We start from the raw sequence: 20,152 nt of genomic DNA, 5'->3' as shown, positions 1-20,152 counted from the left end.
CTTTAGCGCGCGCGGGGCGTTTTGCCGCGCTCCAGCGGCGGCGGGAAAACCACGCGCGCGGGAACCGCTTGCGCGCGCGCGAAAAGGCGCCAGCTTGCGCGCCATCTTTTGCGCGCCGCTTCCGGCGCGCATATAAAGTGCGGCGCGCGCCACGCGCCTCTCCACGCCTCCTCTTCTCCTCTTCCTCTCTCTCTCTGCCACGCGCCGCTCCAGCGCCCCGCCACCGACGCGCCTCCGCCGCCCCGTCACCGCCGCGCCGCCATGCCGCCGCGCCGCCGAGGAGCGTCCGGCTACCGCGGCGTCCGCCTGCGCTCCAACGGCGGCTACTACGCGAAGATACGCTCCGGCGATCTCCGGCTCGGCCTCGGCACGTACGGGACGGCGCGCGAGGCCAGCCGCGCGTACGACGCGGCGGCGTGGCGCCTAGGCCGGCCGCGCGGCCAGATGAACTTCCAGGATGTCTACACGCTCCAGCAAGCGCTCGACCGTGCCCAGCCGCCGCGTCTGAACACGGCACAAGACCCTGCGGAGCACGCCGAGCGGCAGCGCCGCCTCCTCGTCGCCCAGGAGGACGAGCGGGTCATGGCGGAGTGGCGCCACCGCCACCCGAAGGACGTCGCCTACGAGCAGGCCTACTGGGCAAGGCGTCGCGAGGAGGACACGCGAAGGCGCCGCGAGGCGCGGTTGGACAGGCGTCGGCGCAAGGCGTTGGCGAACGCGCAGTCCGATCTCGTTGAAGCAGGTGGGCAGTCGTTCTTCACGCCGAACGATGATCGGTGGTTGGACATCTGGCTGGATACCTCGGACGACACCACCGAGGAGGATGATGATAGTGATGATAGCGACTTAGAGTAGTTTTTTTAATGCAATCTATCTCGTTTTTTATCGTTTGTCCTTTTTAATTATTATGCAATCTATGTTTTGGATGTAAAATACCTTTGTATCGTTAAAATCTATGCAATCTATCTATTTTTCAATAGCCTAGAATGAGCGCGCGCGCTGCATTTTAGCGCGGCTGCTGGAGCGGGCGCAGCGCGCCGCGCCAAACCAGCCGATGCGCACGCGGCATATGTGTTTTTTGCGCGCGGCGCGACCGGCGCCTGTTGAAGATGCTCTTAGTTAACTTTGGTCAACTATCCCGATCTTAACTTGTTTAATGCGTTCATAAAACCTTAAATTAGCCCTGATCTTGATTATATGAGATAATATAGTACACGCCCTGAATATTACTGCCACCAGCCCCTGCATGTGCAACTGCAACATCGAGGCTAAATATTTCTCCACGGTCAACTCTTTGCACGGTTCTCCTAACACCATGAAAAACAGTTTTCCGAAACTAAACTATGGCGCTGACAAATTAGGACGGAATGGTGTTTAGAGTGCTCTTAAAGTGCTTAATATCTAAATTTAGCAGCATATTTCTAATAGGACATGTACCAGTGATAAAGTCTATTAGGAAGATGATGTTCAATAAAATACATGAAATTGCAAGTCTAAACTAACATTTATTATGGAGGCATGTAAAAAATAAATTAAATATGATAATCATCTACTTTATTTACTCATGTTTGTCACTATTCATTACTGATTTTTTCAGACTGCCCAAATTAATTTAAGTTTGAACATTTTTGTGAAAAATCGAACTTGAAATTTTACATGTTTATATAAGATGAGCTTAGCAACATATGCATTTTTGTGGAACCTCCTAAAGCTTTTAAAGATAGTTTTCATGCAGATTTTCACTGGCTTTCTTCGTAATGTTTCCACTGGAAATTATCCCATAAAATAAGCAGCTAGTAACATGTATTCTATTTTTGACAGACGGACAGACACAGAGAGAGAGAGAAAGAGTAGCACTTAGCAGCCTAATGACGTGTTAACTGTGGTGTCAGAAGTAATTAATCTCGGATACTGTAACCTGCAGACTACAGCTAGCTCTGCAGCTACCTAGAGTCAACTCTTAATTTGTACTTAGCATAGGATCAAGTACGTTTCCGGAATATCTCAACCTGCAAGTTTTGTAGTCAGATCGAATAAACCCTACAGCTAGTGTCAACTCTTTTGCACGGTCCTGTACGTACTTGCAACAGTTAATGCCCTGCCACTGCATATATATTATCTCCATATAAGTAGCTTGACAGCCCTGATAAGTTCAACAAGACAGATGTACGATCCTTGTGAATCTCTTCATTAGTTGGACAAACACACAAATTAAGAATCAGAGGAGAACGTCAAACATATAACTAATGGAGTGATGGTGTGCATTAATTTGAGCAACTCAAGGAAAATGAATGGAATACTGGAACGATCTAGACGATAGGAAACGTCGGGAGCATATGCCAAAGAATATGCCAAACTGAAGTGGTTCAAGCATGCTATAAATACATGTATCCTTCTCATCTTTTCGAGCACAAACACAACCATTACAAACTAGAGAGTCAGCTAGCTAAGCAGTTGTCTCTCAGAGCACATTGCAGCTCTGAGAGCTCCAAGGAGCAAGGAAGAAGAAGCTTTCCTCCCTCAGCACAAGAGGATATGGAAATGGAGGTCGCCTCCACTCCCACCACCCCAGCGCCCATCAACTTCTTGCTGCCGGTGGACTCTGAGCACAAGGCCAAGTCTATCAAGATCTTCTCCTTTGGCAATCCACACATGCGCGTCTTCCATCTCGGATGGATGTCCTTCTTCACCTGCGTTGTCTCCACCTTCGCTGCCGCGCCACTCATCCCCATCATTCGCGACAACCTCAACCTCACAAAGGCCGACATCGGCAACGCCGGGGTCGCCTCTGTATCCGGTGCCATCTTCTCAAGGCTGGCCATGGGCGCCATCTGCGACCTTCTAGGCCCGCGATACGGATGTGCATTCCTGGTCATGCTCTCGGCACCAGCGGTGTTTTGCATGTCCGTCATCGATGGTCCTAGCGGATACATCACCATCCGCTTCCTCATCGGTGTCTCACTTGCCACCTTTGTGTCATGCCAGTACTGGGTGAGCACCATGTTCAACAGCAAGATCATCGGGACGGTTGGCGGCTTGACGGCGGGGTGGGGGGACATGGGTGGAGGTGCCACGCAGCTCATCATGCCCCTTGTCTTTGATGCCATATTAGCATGTGGTGCAACTCCTTTTATGGCATGGCGCCTAGCCTATTTTGTGCCGGGAATGATGTTGGTGGTGATGGGGTTGCTTGTGCTCACCATGGGGCAAGACCTTCCGGATGGCAACTTGAGGAGCCTGCAGAAGAATGGAAACATGAACAAGGATAAGTTCTCCAATGTTCTGTGTGGCGCCGTCACCAACTACCGCACGTGGATCTTCGCCTTCATCTATGGCTACTGCATGGGCGTCGAGCTCACCACCAACAACGTCATCGCCGAGTACTACTACGACAGCTTTCACCTCGACCTTCGGGTCGCTGGCACCATAGCCGCGTGCTTCGGCTTGGCCAATGTCTTCGCGCGTCCCATGGGTGGCTACCTCTCCGACCTCGGTGCTCGGTACTTCGGCATGCGTGCCCGCCTTTGGAACATCTGGATCCTCCAGACCGCCGGCGGAGCCTTCTGCCTCTGTCTTGGTAGCGCAACTACCCTTCCCACCTCAATCACATGCATGGTCCTTTACTCCATCTATGTCGAGGCTGCGTGTGGTGCCGTCTACGGTGTCATCCCCTTCGTATCTCGGCGCTCCCTCGGCCTCATCTCCGGCATGAGCGGCGCGGGCGGTAATGTGGGTGGCGGGCTCACACAGTTCCTCTTCTTCACGTCGTCGCAGTACTCCACAGGTAAAGGACTCCAGTACATGGGAATCATGGTCATGGCGTGCACTCTTCCCGTCGCGCTCGTGCACTTCCCACAGTGGGGTTCCATGCTCCTCCCACCCACCACTGGCGCGACCGAGGAGGAGTACTACGCTGCCGAGTGGACGGAGGAAGAGAAGAGCAAGGGCCTACACAACGCAATCATCAAGTTTGCCGAGAACAGCGTCTCCGAGCGTGGCAGACGCAATGCCATCCTCGCCGTACCTGCCACCCCACCTCACGTCACCCCCCAACACGTATAAGACTCGAGGGTTTTCTACCTCCCTACCGTGCACGTATATATGCATATGTATATACACTGTATACATACGTGTATGTTCCTCTAGGGTCTAGGTTTTTGATGCCCTATTAAGACGGTGTAATTTTCCACACCACGTGACTTTGTGGGCGCTTACCCAACCCCTTGGAGGAGGGTTGTAGTATGCATTTAGGGTCTTGTAATATGTTACGAGATGAGATATAAGAGAAAATGTATCGTGCCTTCACATTCCTCGTGGATCCATTTTCATCGTTCTTTTGTAGTTTTGCACATATTTGATGCTTCAAGCTGGTGACAATGGAAACCGACTGCCTTTGGTTAGTCGACCTCTGAAAACATCACGCTCTGTGGTGGCGCTGCTCTTAAAGAAATAAGAGTTAGCTTGTCAGTTTAAATCTTTTGTAATTCAGCATCTGTACCGATCGGCCAACCTTCCAACTCACCTTTGTGCGAAGTCTGCTTGCACTCCGCGTTTTACGGAGAACTGGCTCGATGAGACTCCAGGCTTCCTGCTCAGCAGCCTCTTGGATGATTGCAACAGGAATGCATTAGTTGAATAAAACTCTCAAATTTCCCACAAAAGGAAAAACAAATGGAAGTGCTCCCTACATGTTGTAGTATAACTAGTCAAGTATATCTTGCCCTTGTGCAGTACCAGGAAGCTGGCGTCGAAGGCGACGGATGAAAGAACATGCATACAACTAAATCTATTTGTAGCTAGCAATCGTTTTCGCAAGCTTCTTATGTAGCTAGCTAGTTAGCAAAAGTAGCTAACAACTTTAGGCTATCGCTGATCGATGCAGCCCGAATATAAGCAACCACCCTACACCGTACTTACTCTATGATCTTGCATGTGTACGGGCCGTAATGCCAGAGATTTAGTATTGTACTGTATTTTCTGTATAATATGTAGAACATTTCTATTTTTCTTCTAGATCCTCAGTTGTATATATAGCTAGACTAGAGTCCTAGTAGTAGATAGTTGTTGTCGAGTGATACCAATTAATGGAGGATTAGGACTTTAGACCACCGACGTCTCTGCAGCCAGAATAGCGTACTGATCATTAAACTTGTACAGCAACCGCGTAGGCGCGTACCTAACCGTACAGTTTTCCAGCTGATCAAATGATGCGTTTGTAGCTACGGTCAACTCTTTTGCATGCGTGTCCTGACAGCCATGAAGGCATCTAAACCTGTTTTACTAATAATGAAAGGTTGCTTAATGCGCGATTAATTGCTCATCTCAGTCTTGATGTCTAACTAACGAGCTCTTCATTTCAAAAAATAAAAACAAAAACTAATGAGATCTCAGGCTATAGATCACCCATCGATCGTTGTTTGCAGCCAGAATATCATAAACAGGATGTACTATCGTACTCAATCTTGCATGTGCTCGCAGCCATAGGGTCAACTCTTTTCGCAGTATCTTCAAACTTCTGTAACATAGAAGTACTTTAATTAGATGCTAGTACGAATTAGAGCGCAAAAACAGGATCGATGGTAGATCTCATATATACTGGCTAACAAGTTATGTAAAATCAGACGTGCCCAGAAAAATGCATCAGAATTTTCACAACATATGCTATTACACACAGTCAAAGAGTTTAAATAGACTCTTTTCCAAGACACATCATTTGTTTCATCTTGTGAAGCAGACGAGGAAGAAGATGAATAGGGAAAACCATTAGAGGAAGAAGGAGGTAGGAGACCACTTAGATCTCGATTGGGCGGCTCTGAAGGGACTGATTGCCATTGTTTTTTTTATGCTTGTGGCATATGGGGTCTTGAAAAATAACCATGCAATTCGCTCAACAATCCCAATCATATATTATGATCATATATAGCTTGTCGATCTAAAAACATTTTAGGTTTGCAGCCCTAAGATTCAACGGAGGACACCTAATCTCCGTGTGATCTCTGCTTTAGAATCTCCATATAGGTAAGTGAAGAAAGATATACAAGCTTTGTAATCAAAAGCAAGCTTTGTATTCTCTGGACAGCTTCATTTATTTCACTTGAATTTTGGAACTATCACCTTGCTACCAAAGAAAATGGATGCTGTGAGGATTGAGCAGTTCAGACCGATCTGCCTCCTCAATGTTAGTTTCAAAATATTCACCAAGGTCGGGACTAATAGGCTCACACAGATTGCGCAGTCTGTGGTGCAGCAATCCCAAACTGCTTTCATGCCGGACAGGAACATCGTTGAAGGGGTGGTTGTTCTTCATGAAACGCTCCATGAAATCCATTCCAAAAAATTAGATGGAGTAATTTTTAAGGTGGATTTCGAAAAAGCGTACGATAAGGTTAAGTGGTCATTCCTCCAACAGGCACTGCGTATGAAAGGTTTTGATGAAGCCTGGCGCCGACAGGTCGAGTCCTTTACGCAAAAAGGGAGTGTGGGAATTAAAGTGAATGACGATATAGGTCATTACTTCCAGACACATAAAGGCCTAAGACAAGGAGATCCGATGTCCCCTATCCTGTTTAACATTGTGGTGGATATGTTAGCAATTTTGATAGGAAGGGCTAAGGAAAATGGTCAAGTGGGCGGGTTGGTACCTCATCTTGTTGAGGGAGGTGTCTCCATCCTTCAGTACGCCGATGATACAATCATCTTTATGGAGCATGATTTGGCCAAGGCGAGAAATATGAAGCTAGTGTTATGCCTATTTGAACAATTGACCGGGTTAAAGATTAACTTTCATAAGAGCGAGTTGTTCTTCTTTGGTAGAGCCAAAGATGACCAGGAGTCTTACAGGCAATTTTTTGGGTGCGAGTTGGGGAGTTTACCCTTCTCTTACCTTGGTATTCCGATTCACCATCGTAGGCTTACAAACAGAGAATGGAAATGCATCGAGGATCGATTTGAGAAAAAACTGAGTTGTTGGAAGGGTAAGCTCATGTCATACGGAGGGCGCTTGATATTGATTAATTCGGTGCTCACGAGTATGCCCATGTTTCTCTTATCTTTCTTTGAGGTCCCAGTTGGTGTTAGGAAAAGACTGGACTTCTATCGATCGCGTTTCTTTTGGCAGGGTGATGAACTTAAGAGAAAATACCGGCTTGCTAAATGGGACATCATCTGTAGACCGAAAGACCAAGGGGGTCTTGGTATTGAAAATCTCGAAGTTAAGAACAGATGCCTTCTTAGTAAGTGGTTGTGGAAACTGTCTTCCGGGACTGAGGCCATGTGGGCGCAGATCCTACGCAGCAAGTACCTCCAGACTAAAACATTGTCCCAGGTCGCAGTTAGGCCGACTGATTCGCCTTTCTGGAAAGGACTAATGAAAGTCAAACAATCTATGTTCAATAGGACGAAATTTGTTATTGGAAACGGTACGACTACACGTTTCTGGGAGGATACTTGGCTTGGTGAATCACCTTTGGCCATTCAATATCCGTCTTTATATCGGATTGCTCAACGACACGACGTGTTTGTGGCAACGGTATTCCAATCTGTTCCCCTTAATATTCAGTTTCGGCGGTCTAGCGGGCAATCGTTTGGAACAGTGGCTCATCTAGTTAGGAGACTTGATGGAGGTTCAACCTGTTCTGACCAACCCGATATATTGCGCTGGAAGTGACTAGATTCTGGAGTATTTACAGTTAAATCAATGTATATTGATGTTATTAATTCGAATGCTATTCCAACTTCCAAGTATGTTTGGGCTGTCAAAGTTCCTTTAAAAATTAAAGTGTTTATATGGTTTGTCCATAAACAAATTATTTTGAACAAGGACAACTTGATTAAGCGCAATTGGACCAGGACCTACTAGGTGTAGTTTCTGTGATCGGGATGAGACGATTAAACATCTATTCTTTGATTGCCCGTTGGCCAAAGTTCTTTGGCGGACGGTCCATATTGCTTTCAATATTACTCCACCGACTTCGGTCAATGCTTTATTTGGGACATGGCTTAATGGGGTTGAGCCTGCATTAGCAAGACATATTCGGGTTGGAGTTTGCGCCTTGTTATGGACTATCTGGAATTGCAAAATGTAGTTTTTAACAGAACTTCACGGATTCATTTTTTGCAGGTTATTTTCCGAGCTACGGCACTGATCCGTTCATGGTCGCTACTCACTCTGATGGAGGCCAGGGAGCTTTTGGTTACTGGATCTATCTGTTGGGAGATGGTAGCTCGGGATATCTTCAACCGGTTTGGATGGCGGTCATGTAATAGGATAGGCAATTAGTTTCCCTATCTATTTTTAGCCAGCCGGTTGTGGCATCTTTTTCGGGCTAGTTTGTGTATCTAGCCGTCTGTTGCTCTGTGTGAGCTGCTTTTTTCCTTGGCTTTTTGTTTGGCTCGAGACTTTGGAACCTTGTTGGCACCTTTTGTTATTTGGTTAATAAGATGGCCGTATGCATCGTTTTGATGCAGAGGCCGGGGAGATCCCCCTTTTCGATTTTTTTTTAACTAAACGTCACTTCATGCAAACGCTTGATTGTATCTTAGGGGGGGGGGGGGGGGGGACGACGACGACACAACTTTGTCCTCTTTTCGCTGGGAGTGACCTTTTCACTTGTACGTGACAGTGACGCCTTCAGATACGAGAGATGTCACACCATTAATTTGAAAAGCCCGCTACCGATCGTTTTCACAAACATGGATAGTTACCACAAATTATCTGAGACGCACTTACAACGGTTGCTTCCAAGAACTTGCTTGCCTACCGACTGAGGACTTTTAGCACTGGTGATGCATGTACGGCCATAATCCACATATGACAAGGCAACTGGTACACCAATTGCTTTCACCAACATTTGTCAATATATGCTGAGCTATTAGCACCTAAGTAAACTAGCTAAGCAACAAAACATGAAGAAAAACGCTAACACCAATGCATAAAGTACCGTACTACACCGGCCGTACTTGCAAACTCTTTGCATGCTAGCTGCCCATGAGTGATGGTAGCTGCCCATGACTGGAGGTTTAGAATACCCGGTCCGTATCAACCGCCGTACGTGACCAATCCATACACTTGCTCCTGAATGGCGTGGCTGATGTCAGCTCTCTACACTTGCTTAAGACAAAATGCACTTGTCATGCCGGACCTCGATGCCAGCTAATGAGATTTCGGGTTATACTAGATCACCCACCTTAATTTGAAGCAAGAATATTGCACTCCGTACGCTTTCGTAGCAACCACCGTACGTTTGCTGTGTATATATGTAAGATGCATAGAGACAAGCAGCCTGTCATTGGCAGCCTAGCAAATTTATTTGGGACAGGTCACGAATCTCGGTGTCATCTCCACTTTTGACCATTTTTTGTTTTCTATAAACATGTTTCTGATCGCATTGTGCAATCAGAGCTTGTTAACTTAGAAACACGAGATACATAAACAAAATCCTGCGCCACAAAATGAATGCGTACGGAGCGGGGTGGTTGCATGCTATGTGCATCAAAAGTCTAACTTCGTATCGTCATCGGAAACCTAAAGTTTGATTGTATATCCTTATATGTTTGTCCACATCCACATCGGAGTTACACGGTGTAATTTGTCTCGGCATATTTGCTTACTGGAGGAGTAAACTTGAACCAGTCGAGAGGCCAGTCACTCGTTGACAAATTTGTAGAACTCCTGCTAACCAGATCTCTCTGAGGAAGTTACGTATGTCCTTTTTGTCGGCTTCGACCTTGCCAACAATTTGACAAAGGACTAACTGTACAACTACATGTACGACATATTGAGGCACTTCCACATTTCAATACGACACAATTGGCAATTAGTACACATAAATAAAAGTTGGACGACAAAAGATCATGAACCACCGGTAGAGAGCTCACCATCCAACCCAACCAGCATCCATTTGAGAGTGTAGAAGACTATCTCCATATATCAAGGCCGAAAACCTACCCATTCGCTCCCGCATTGCCCCTCTCTCGGGCAGCGCCCACCCCGCAGCAGCCAATGGCCCTCTTTTCCTAGGCCCCTTTCCCTCGCCGTCTTTAGTCGGTGTCTCTAGGTCAAAGCCACTCGCGGCTCGGTCGCGACGAGTCAGCAACGTCCCTCCCGCGCCTCCTCATGGCCAGTCTAGCGTAAAACCTAGCTCCCGTCGTGAATTTTCTGCAATCATCATATCAGATGAAACCTCTTCGCTAGGCTAGCGATCAAGCTCCAACATGGGGTCCCAATGCTATGGCTAGGGGCTTACAGGGTACTCCGTGCCTAGGGGTGGGCTGACGACTGCCGCATAATCTTGCCCCCCCCCCCCCCCCCCCCCCCCAAATCGAGCCGATACTATGTAGGGATGTCATCATTGGCGATTCTTCGCCAGATTCGCCATGGGCACGTGACTACTGTTGTGCTAGGGTGTACAAGGAGAACCTTATCGTCGTTCCTCTAGTCGACCACACCCATGAAGTCAAGTGGTGGAGTTCGTTGGGGCTCAGTATCTTGGACGGGCAGGCGGTGGTCCTGTAAGGTTTTCACTCCAGCAAGCCTCCGTGAAGTGAGTGTTGGTGACTCCCCTTGTCCATGTAGTTGGCTATGGGAACTATAGTGGGTGGTCCGGCAAACCTCTGTGAATACCAAATTGCTACTGATGACATTATGTCATGCAGTCGAGGGACGAGCGTCCAAGTATCATTCTTCTCGAGAGCAGTGAACTCAGCTGCATCTGCAGCCATGGTTCATCGTTAAGATTGGAGCAACACAGTGGCGGAGCTAGAAATTTTGTTTAGCCTGGGCAAACTTCAGCCTAAGTGTCTAACTTGGAAATCACAATCGGGTGTTCAGATAGAGAACATGTAAAATAGCCTTAAACTTCTGAACCACAAATCTGCACCAATATGGAGTGAAAATACAATTGTAATTTTGAAGTGAACTGGTGTGACCATACTTGTGTTTCCGGTTGCATATCATTCACATTTTGATTGCGCCGATTCAAGATAGAAAATCTTTTCATGGGGCACTCAGATAGATACATTGTGCTAGATGCTCTCGACATAATGTGATGCTCGAATGTCCTCATGAAAAGGGATGGACTTGTGGGATATCTTAGATAAAACACTTTTGTTTCCTCCATCCTGCAGGCAGTGAGTTTGGTTTGTGCAATTGTTTAAAATAGATTCTTTACCCTTTTTCATCCCTTATAACAACTCCGGTTGCACATGCATTGGTATCATGATTAATGCAGCATGAACATTCGGTTTCAACATACCTCGCAAAGGCCGACTACTATTTCTTCGTGGGCAGAAAGTCCAAAATTTTCTTTTCTAGTACCCCTTATTCTTTTCTCCTGTCATCCTACTTCCACTTCTACGGACCTTCTATCCATAACGATTTTCTAGGACTGGTATATCAATGTGGGAATAGATAAAACAGGTTGTGAGCGCTTGTTCTATTATTAACCAAAAACCTCAGCTTCTCCAAAATTTAAACTTAACAATCAGCTATTAAGAAAAAAACCTCTAAATCACACACTAGGCTTCCCCACGTACAAACATCAAATTTAAGCCCCAAGTCTATTACTCAGATTTTCAGAAAAAAAATCTATTACTCGGATGGCCAGATTAGGTTTGCAAATTTACCTAATCACGAGGGACAGGATGAGTAGTGGAGGTTGCATGCCATTCCTGCCTGGATCGAGTCGCTAGCATCCCCGTTGGCAGCAACATGCCCAGCCGCCCAGCCTAGCGCCGCTACCAGTCGCCGGCAGTCGTGGGGTGAACAGCCGAAAAGCCTGGGAGTTGCAGCGATCTACCTATCGAATAAACGAACAGGCTCTCCTCGCTTGGGGCTTTCTAGGCCAAGGTCCATCGCTAGTTCTCACGAAGCCCACTACTGAGAAAAGCCCAAAACAATTTTGCCCGGGAAACCACGACGTACAGGCGGATGTGCCAAGTTAAAATAGGACGTCTTACAACATCGCCAACGCATCGAGCCCGGGCAAGTGCCCAGGGTAGCTGGGTGCTGGCTCCGCCCCTGGAGCAACATGAGTTAGGTGTCATGAGACATGCACGACGACGCAGGTCATAGGGAACCCTGCCGTTAGTAGGCACCTAAGGATTGACGATCGATGTTATTGCAGACGTATTTAGTCACACGATGCATCATGGACAGTCGTGGAAGTCAACAGGCGATAACTTCAATTTCTTTCCTCCAAGCTCCCATTCTCTGCCGGTAGAAACATTAAAACCACATGTTGCAATCGTTGCTGTTGTGTGGGGAGGTGGTACCACCATCACACTTTCTATACCGCCCCCTTCCCCGCGGCTCTATTGCTTTGAGAGTGTCAATCGTGGTCCACCCTCCTCTATAATTGATATGATTGACATTGGTTAAGTCGACAATTTCTGGACTCTGGATTTTTCATTGCCGGCTGGGATGCTTGGAGTTGGGTCTTGGTCGATCCTTAGGTTGTTCACCATCCTCGGTCCGAAGTAGTGGGTACACATGGTGCACATCGAAGGTGATCCGTGTGTCATCGTTTAAACCACACCTTGCTCGTAATTTCATTTTTCACAGAAGTTTTCATGCAAAATCGGCATTGCATTTTTGTCAAAACGAAATCAGCATTACATTTTTTTTGTACATTGACTTTTTTCTCCAGTACCTTCATCTAGGACACTTGCTTGAGGAAAGCCGGGTCTCGCGGCGCACCCATATGGCCAGACTTGTGCAAGTTGCAACCTGGCTACATTCGTGTTGCAGTACTACTTGGCTACCTTTTGTTGGAGTACTCCTACTTTCTCCAATTTTGCTCAATGATCGAGCAGACTGCTAAACTAGTTTTTGTAACAAGAAGCACACATGATGCGTGTCCCTGGCTAAACTAGTTCTTGGTGCCAACTGAACCAACTGATTAACGGAGAAACCTGCAGGCACCACCGGCCATGCTCTTGCATGTGCAACCGCTGCAACTAACAAGTTGTTAATTCGTCCGTTTTTTGTAGTTAGCTCAGTAGTACTCCATTTTGCAGCCAGATGGAATCAGAGAATAAGCCTTGAATACGCAGTGTCAACTCTTTGCACGGCTCTGTACCTGCAACAACTGTGCATGCACTTAATGGCCTAACGTGCAGTCCCATCAAATATATATAGCTTATCTGGTATAAGTCGTTCAGCAGCCCAGAGATATGTAAGCTCAACGGCGGAGAACAGAACGGTGCCCATAATGAACGGAGCCTGACTTTTGACCTTTTGCAGTGATGAAGACGCAGCCAGCCAGCCACCGTACAGTTGCATGTGCTGGTGATTTTCAAGAGTCAACTGTTCTTGTACGGTGCACCTACAATTATAAACGTCCACTTGATCGATACCTCTCACTTTCACCGCCAAGATTTTTTAGTTACCACTCACTCAACTTGTGTTCCCTAAACTCTTTTGGCGATTGGTTAACCGTGCGTAAGCAAAATCCATGGCAAGTTACTTCTAAAGACACTTTTTTTTCGCTAGTTAGTGGCACTTTTACATCATCGCATTACAATTTGGGCTCTTAGGGGCCCTGAATTGGATCTGGGCGGGCCTGGCTCGGGCCTCTCCTGTGACGGCTCTGATGGACGGAGATGCGGCTCGTGCAGGAGGTTGTGGAGACGGTGGCACGCCTACTGCAGCGCGGCGACGGGAGCTTTCACAAGCCATTTCAAGCTCGGTCGGGCCTATGTGCCTGGTGTGCTCCTCTTGGTGCATCCGGTCGGTAACCGCCGATGGCGGTGGAGGTGGTTCCCTCCCACGTGGCGGCGGACTTTGCCGCTCCTTGTTCCCAGTTGCTTCCTCTCAATCCGCCGGTCCCGCTTCGATCCCCATGGAGATACGGCGGTGGTGGCTCCAAGACCGTGGTGGCACATGATGGATGGACGGCGAGTTTGGTGGAGCGTGACGGATCGGTCGAGGTGGTGGGTGTGTGGTGGACGGAAGAAATCCTTGTTGGCTTGGCCGGCACCGATGCAGCGACGCCATTGGGCGCCGTCGTTCCTTCCTGAAGGACATCGGGTATCCCCCTCATCCACTCCCCCTTGCGTACCGGGGGAAACCCTAGGACCTGTCCGGGCAACAGCTTCGTCATCATTTGTGTTCCTTCTTGAAGGTGTTGCTTGGTATGCGTGGGTCCGAAACACTAGGAGTGTGGTGGTATTTTTGGAGGGCGCAACGGTCGCGGATCATTGTTGTTTTCGTTGATCCGACTCTGTTGTCATTCCTTTCTTTTGTATTTTCTCTTCCGTTTCTTTTGAACGTGACTATGCTGCTTCTGTCCTAGCACCTATCATTGGTTGTATCGGTCGGTTGCTTTGAAATACAAAGTGAGGAACCTTTTTTCGAAATCTGACGGCCGGGAATAAATGATCTATTGCGTCTTTCTTGGAAAGACATGGTCTGTTCCGTACGCACGTAAGGTGTTCTTGGATTCAACGTGCATGCATGTGCACTGACTGACTCAAGCTAACAAATTTGACTTTCACACAGGGCGGGAATCACGCACGGAAAACACGTCGTGGACTTACTCAGCTAGCTAGCTACACGACGTGCATGCAACAGTACACGTACTGCTGACTCGGCTGGTTAACCTGCTCTGATAAATTAATAAGGTGAAACATGATACGTATCTTGACGATCGATCTCCAGATAGATCTCAATGCCAGCCAGTATAAGGACGGATCGATCCAGTTTGCGTAAGGATATCGATGACGAGGTACCAACGCAACATTGATCCGTACTCTCTCATGTGGTGATTTTCGTACCTGGTCGTATACATAGGAGTTATACACGTTTGGTTGGCTAGCACTTGATAAGCTCAACCATATACAAAAGCTTGGCAACCCTGATAAGCTCATCGAATATCTTAGGTTAGCTGACAAGTCGCCATATTATTACTTGCAAGTTATTAGTTCTACATCGTTCGCCTTCACTAACGCAGCGTCCTCAAAACTTACTTTGGTCAACTGGTCCTCTCCTAAACTTGAGCTAATCTTGAGTACGAGCTAAGCCGCAAGCTAGATCTTGATTATTTTTACAACACTTGGTCCTATCCGCTCTCGCAAACTCAGAGGCAAACACTTGGTCCTATCCGCTCTCACGAACTCAGAGGCAAACACTTGTCCTATCCACCCTCGCGTCGTCCCCCGCCCTCGTAGGCGACACGGGAGGTCTCAGTCGCTGCCATCTAGCCCTCCCCCATCGCCCACCTCTCCCTCTGCAGCTGCCGGTGATCGGCGCCGGGCAAAGCCCATGCGTGCGATGACGGCAGCGGAGGGCCTCTCCTCCATACCCCGAATCCACGGGCGGTGTGGGCGCCCTGATCCGCAGGGTGCGGCCCTCCTGACGCCACGACGATTTCCGATGGTGGCGGGCTTGCGGCAGTGCATGGGCGCCCAAATCCTTGGGGTGTGGGTCTTCCATCAGTGTGCCGGCTCCCGGCGGCGGGCTTGGGCAATGGCGTGGGCGGATCTCGTCGCTTCGGTCATCACAGAGGAATCTGGACCTTGGGCGGCTGCCCTGGTAGGCATAGCAACGGCACCCTCGGATGGCGGCCCTCGCAGGTGGTGGATGGACGGCATCTTGACCGCGTGGGCGGTGAGTTGCTGGTGGATCTCCTCCCCACTGTAGGCTCTCTCCTGTTGCACTTAGTGGCTTGTGATCCCGGTCATCGGCCTCGGTGCATTCGCGGGAGCTGGTAGAGGTGACATCCGACTGGAGAAAACTCTGGATGACTCGCTCATCCAGACGGTGGCGACGACCAAGGTCGTCATTCTCCTCCTTGCAGGTGCCGTCGAGGTTGCTACCCTCCATCCTGACCCCATGCCCGGGTGAAAACCCAAAATTTCCTCAGATTGGACGACGGCGGCACTGTGTGTGTCGTGCCCTTCTTGTAGGCGCCGCCTGGGGCATTCGGGTGCTCGGTTAGAGGAACTGTAGGCGGATGGGATGGGACGAGTGGCAGCAGGTGGTGTTCGCGAAGGAGGAGTGGCGTGGCATCTAGCACGTCGACAACGGCGTGTCTCGGAGGCATGGAGCAGCGGGGTCTCGTTGGTGGGCACTTGATGATGGATGAGCGCGGGATGGAGGTGTTGTCTGGCGTCGTGATGGCGTCGACGTCAGCTAGGCCTGGCAAGGTTGATGCGCCAGAACAACTCTAAAGATCGATCGGTGAAAGAGGGTGGCGGCAGCCTCTAAGAGTGTGCTGGACTAGTGTGTGCCCCAGACCCGGTAATGTGTCTTGGTTGGGGCCTCCAGTTTTAGATGTTAAGCTATATATGGTGCTAGGTCTGTTTGGTATTCGGCTCGGACTGTCGGCGCTCATTCATCTAGTGGATAGGAGTAGCGACACATGTTGTCAAGATGGTGGTTTCATACGTACTGATGTATTACTTTGTAAGATTTTAATGAATAATTAATAAATTGGCTGCATGCATCACTGAGATGCAAAGGCCCGGGGTCTTCCTTCTTTTCTAAGAAAGGACCTTGGTTATTTTTACAACACCATACTCACAGGATATTACTGGTACCTACATGTGCGCAAGCACAAATGTGATAGGCTATTGTCCAGAGTCAACTCTTTGCACAGTTTTCAGCAACACAACACGTACTGTAGCTAGCTCTGCAGTTAGTAGAGTCAACTCTTATATCTGTACTACATCTTTGCAAAAAGAAAGAGCTCGTAATTTACAGTTGGCGTAGGAATATCTCAGCCTGCAAGTTCTGCAGTCAGATCGAATAAACCCAACAGTGTCAACTCTTTTGCACTGGTACAATTAATGACCTGCATAGCATATATATTCATATCATATAAGTAGTTTGGCAGCCGTGATAAGTTGAACAGAACAGATGTACGATCGTTGCAACAAGTGTTTACTAAACTATGTTTAATTTGAGCCGAAACAAGACAAAGGAAACGCGAGCAGCATATGCCAGCGAATATGCCAAACCGAAGCTACTCTCTTGGTCTATAAATACATACCTTCGTGTAGTCTCTCGAGCAGAAACACAAGCGTTACAACCTTGATAGCTAGAGCCACCTTTGTAGTCAGCTACCTCTGGCCTCCCCTAGTCCACAGTTCAGCTCAGCTCCAAGGAGCAAGCAAAGCGGAAGCCCTCTTCCAGCCTCAACACAAGAAGATATGGAAACGGAGGTCGGCTCCCCGGCCACCGCCACCGCGGCGCCCATCAACTTCTCGCTGCCAGTGGACTCTGAGCACAAGGCCAAGTCCATCAAGATCTTCTCCTTCGGCAACCCACACATGCGTGCCTTCCATCTCGGATGGATGTCCTTCTTCACCTGCGTTGTCTCCACCTTCGCCGCTGCGCCGCTCATCCCCATCATCCGCGACAACCTCAACCTCACCAAGGCCGACATTGGCAACGCCGGGGTCGCCTCCGTCTCCGGCGCCATCTTTTCAAGGCTAGCCATGGGCGCCATCTGCGACCTTCTCGGCCCGCGTTATGGCTGTGCCTTCCTTGTCATGCTCTCCGCACCAGCGGTGTTCTGCATGTCAGTCATCGATGGTCCTGGAGGATACATCACTATCCGGTTCCTTATTGGTGTCTCTCTTGCCACCTTTGTGTCATGTCAGTACTGGATTAGTACCATGTTCAATAGTAAGATCATCGGGACGGTCGGTGGCTTGACGGCGGGGTGGGGTGACATGGGCGGCGGTGCCACACAGCTCATCATGCCTCTCGTCTTTGACGGCATCTTGGCATGTGGTGCAACACGCTTCACAGCATGGCGCATTGCATATTTCGTGCCAGGAATGATGTTGGTGGTGATGGGCTTGCTTGTGCTCACCATGGGGCAAGACCTTCCGGATGGCAACTTGAGGAGCCTGCAGAAGAATGGAAACATGAACAAGGATAAGTTCTCCAATGTTCTGTGTGGCGCCGTCACCAACTACCGTACATGGATCTTCGTCTTCATCTATGGCTACTGCATGGGCGTCGAGCTCACCACCAACAACGTGATAGCCGAGTACTACTACGACAGCTTCCACCTCGACCTCCGTGCTGCCGGCACCATCGCTGCTAGCTTTGGCTTGGCCAATATCTTCGCACGACCAATGGGAGGCTACCTCTCCGACCTTGGTGCCCGCTACTTCGGCATGCGTGCCCGTCTCTGGAACATCTGGATCCTCCAAACAGCTGGTGGAGTCTTCTGCATTTGTCTTGGCCGTGCATCAAGTCTGCCCACCTCCGTCACTTGCATGGTCCTCTACTCCATCTGCGTCGAGGCTGCATGTGGTGCGGTCTACGGTGTCATCCCTTTCGTCTCCCGACGCTCCCTCGGCCTCATCTCTGGCATGAGCGGCGCAGGCGGTAATGTCGGTGGTGGGCTGACACAGTTCCTCTTCTTTACGTCATCACAGTACACCACCGGCAAAGGACTGCAGTACATGGGTATTATGATCATGGTGTGCACACTCCCCATCACGCTTGTGCACTTCCCGCAGTGGGGATCTATGCTCCTTCCTCCCAGCGCCGACGCCACCGAGGAGGACTACTACGGTGCTGAGTGGACAGAGGGGGAGAAGAGCAAGGGCCTCCACCTTGCCGGCCTCAAGTTCGCCGAGAACAGTGTCTCAGAGCGCGGCAAACGCAATGCCATCCTGGCAGTACCTTGCAGCCCACCTAACAACACGCCCCAGCACGTATAAGCCTTCACTCCTTTTACCTTAGTGTATACCACACGTATACATAGTATATATGTGTATGTACATGCCCCTGGGATCGAGGTGGTGCACCCCATCAGGACGTTGTGGTATGCTTCATACCCACATCGCGTGACTTTTTGGGTGCCTATCCAAAATCCCATTGGAGGAGGCCTTAGTCTGCAATAGGGGCTTTGTAATATGTTATGAGAAGAGTTCATATGTGAACATTCATCGTTCTTGCGTACTGTGTCTCCTTAATTTTCATTGCACTTGTGTGCGCTTGTGCTGATTGAGTCTTGCAACTTGGACTGCTATTTTTCCTTGTCCGATATAGCGGCTTTGGCAACCGACGGTGACTTTAGAGTATTATATCAATTATATACAATATCACATGTCTGTATGTCACACACCAAATGCTAGAGAGCCGCTACTCGTTAACTAACACATTGGTCAATGAGGTTGCTGGTCCCCTAAACTTGTTTACTCCAGCTAGCTAGTAAAGCCACCTGCCGAAATAGAATACACCTTCTGTCACTAGCTAGACAGCTCTTGGTACTTTATGTAGTAATGGTTAGACTTCAGTTGCATGGCAATGCCACTTTAACGCGGTGTTATTAGATAAAAAGAATCGAACACGGAGTTTACACGGAGAGATCCATAATATATCCCACTGAATTTGTTGGTGCTTCCAAACTAGCTAGTACTAAATTACTCCAATATTGGATCAGTGTGTAACTGTAAGCTCTGCTCCACAATATTTGGGCCTCGAATTGGAGTGAGAGTACATAGTCTACATATATGTCTCTTTCTGTAAATTGTTGCTTGTTGCTATTAAGAGAGATGAACTCTCATCAGCCGTTCCATTTCCATGCACGTGCAGTGATCTTGTTTTCTAGGCTCCACCTCCTTGTACTTACTTCACCAAAAGCCCAAAGTATATAACAATTGAAACATTTTACTCCCGCTAGCTCCACAAGTCTCTATCTTAGAAATACAAGCGTACGGCGGTACGGTGTGGTTGCTATGGAAGCGTATGGAGAACTCAGGGCATCTTCAGCCGTTCGGCCCCCAGGTCAAATAAATAGAGCGGCCTGGGGGCATGCCGGCGCTAGTTCGGCCCCTGGGGGCGACCTAGCTCCCAGCCACGCCCCCAAGCGCCGGCCCAGGATTGCAGAAATTTGAACTAGGTCGTTCCCGCTCACAAAAGACGCCACAAATCCGGCGATCGGACGTAGTCTGGCGTTACAAAAAACAGAGCGCCGCATGCCGCAAGTTCGCGTGCGCAACAAATCACTCGGCGGGGTCGGCTCCAGGCGTTGGCGGAGTCGGCGTGCGCGGGCTCGGCGGTGTCGGAGCTGCTTCGGTGCTGGGCTGTGTCGGCGCGGCTTCGGTGCTGCAGGGCGGCGATGTAGAGGCGTCGTTCGGGCTTGGCGTCCGTGTGGCCGTGGGCGCAGGAGCCGGCGTCGTCGGTGTCGTC

At 49.0% G+C, this 20,152-nt stretch overlaps 2 protein-coding genes across 2 annotated transcripts; both read left to right on the top strand.

The window, feature by feature from the left end:
* Nucleotides 1–2,452: 2,452 nt before the first annotated feature.
* Nucleotides 2,453–4,189, top strand: LOC125516057 (high-affinity nitrate transporter 2.1-like). Its single transcript, XM_048681543.1, has one exon. The coding sequence runs from the start codon at nucleotides 2,536–2,538 to the stop codon at nucleotides 4,060–4,062; it is 1,527 nt and encodes a 508-aa protein (XP_048537500.1). The 5' UTR covers nucleotides 2,453–2,535; the 3' UTR covers nucleotides 4,063–4,189.
* Nucleotides 4,190–17,030: 12,841 nt separating this feature from the next.
* Nucleotides 17,031–18,876, top strand: LOC125515837 (high-affinity nitrate transporter 2.1-like). Its single transcript, XM_048681337.1, has one exon. The coding sequence runs from the start codon at nucleotides 17,149–17,151 to the stop codon at nucleotides 18,676–18,678; it is 1,530 nt and encodes a 509-aa protein (XP_048537294.1). The 5' UTR covers nucleotides 17,031–17,148; the 3' UTR covers nucleotides 18,679–18,876.
* The last annotated feature ends 1,276 nt before the right edge of the window (nucleotides 18,877–20,152 follow it).

Source organism: Triticum urartu, chromosome 6 (assembly GCF_003073215.2).
Source record: "Triticum urartu cultivar G1812 chromosome 6, Tu2.1, whole genome shotgun sequence".
Classification (NCBI taxonomy): Eukaryota; Viridiplantae; Streptophyta; class Magnoliopsida; order Poales; family Poaceae; genus Triticum; species Triticum urartu.
Note: the sequence above shows the minus strand (reverse complement) of the source record. Positions and strands in the feature narration are given on the sequence as shown.

What these genes read in the sequence shown, in the direction of transcription:
- LOC125515837 (XM_048681337.1), top strand. Translation starts at nt 17,149, where the DNA reads ATGGAAACGGAGGTCGGCTCCCCGGCCACCGCCACCGCGGCGCCCATC.
- LOC125516057 (XM_048681543.1), top strand. Translation starts at nt 2,536, where the DNA reads ATGGAAATGGAGGTCGCCTCCACTCCCACCACCCCAGCGCCCATCAAC.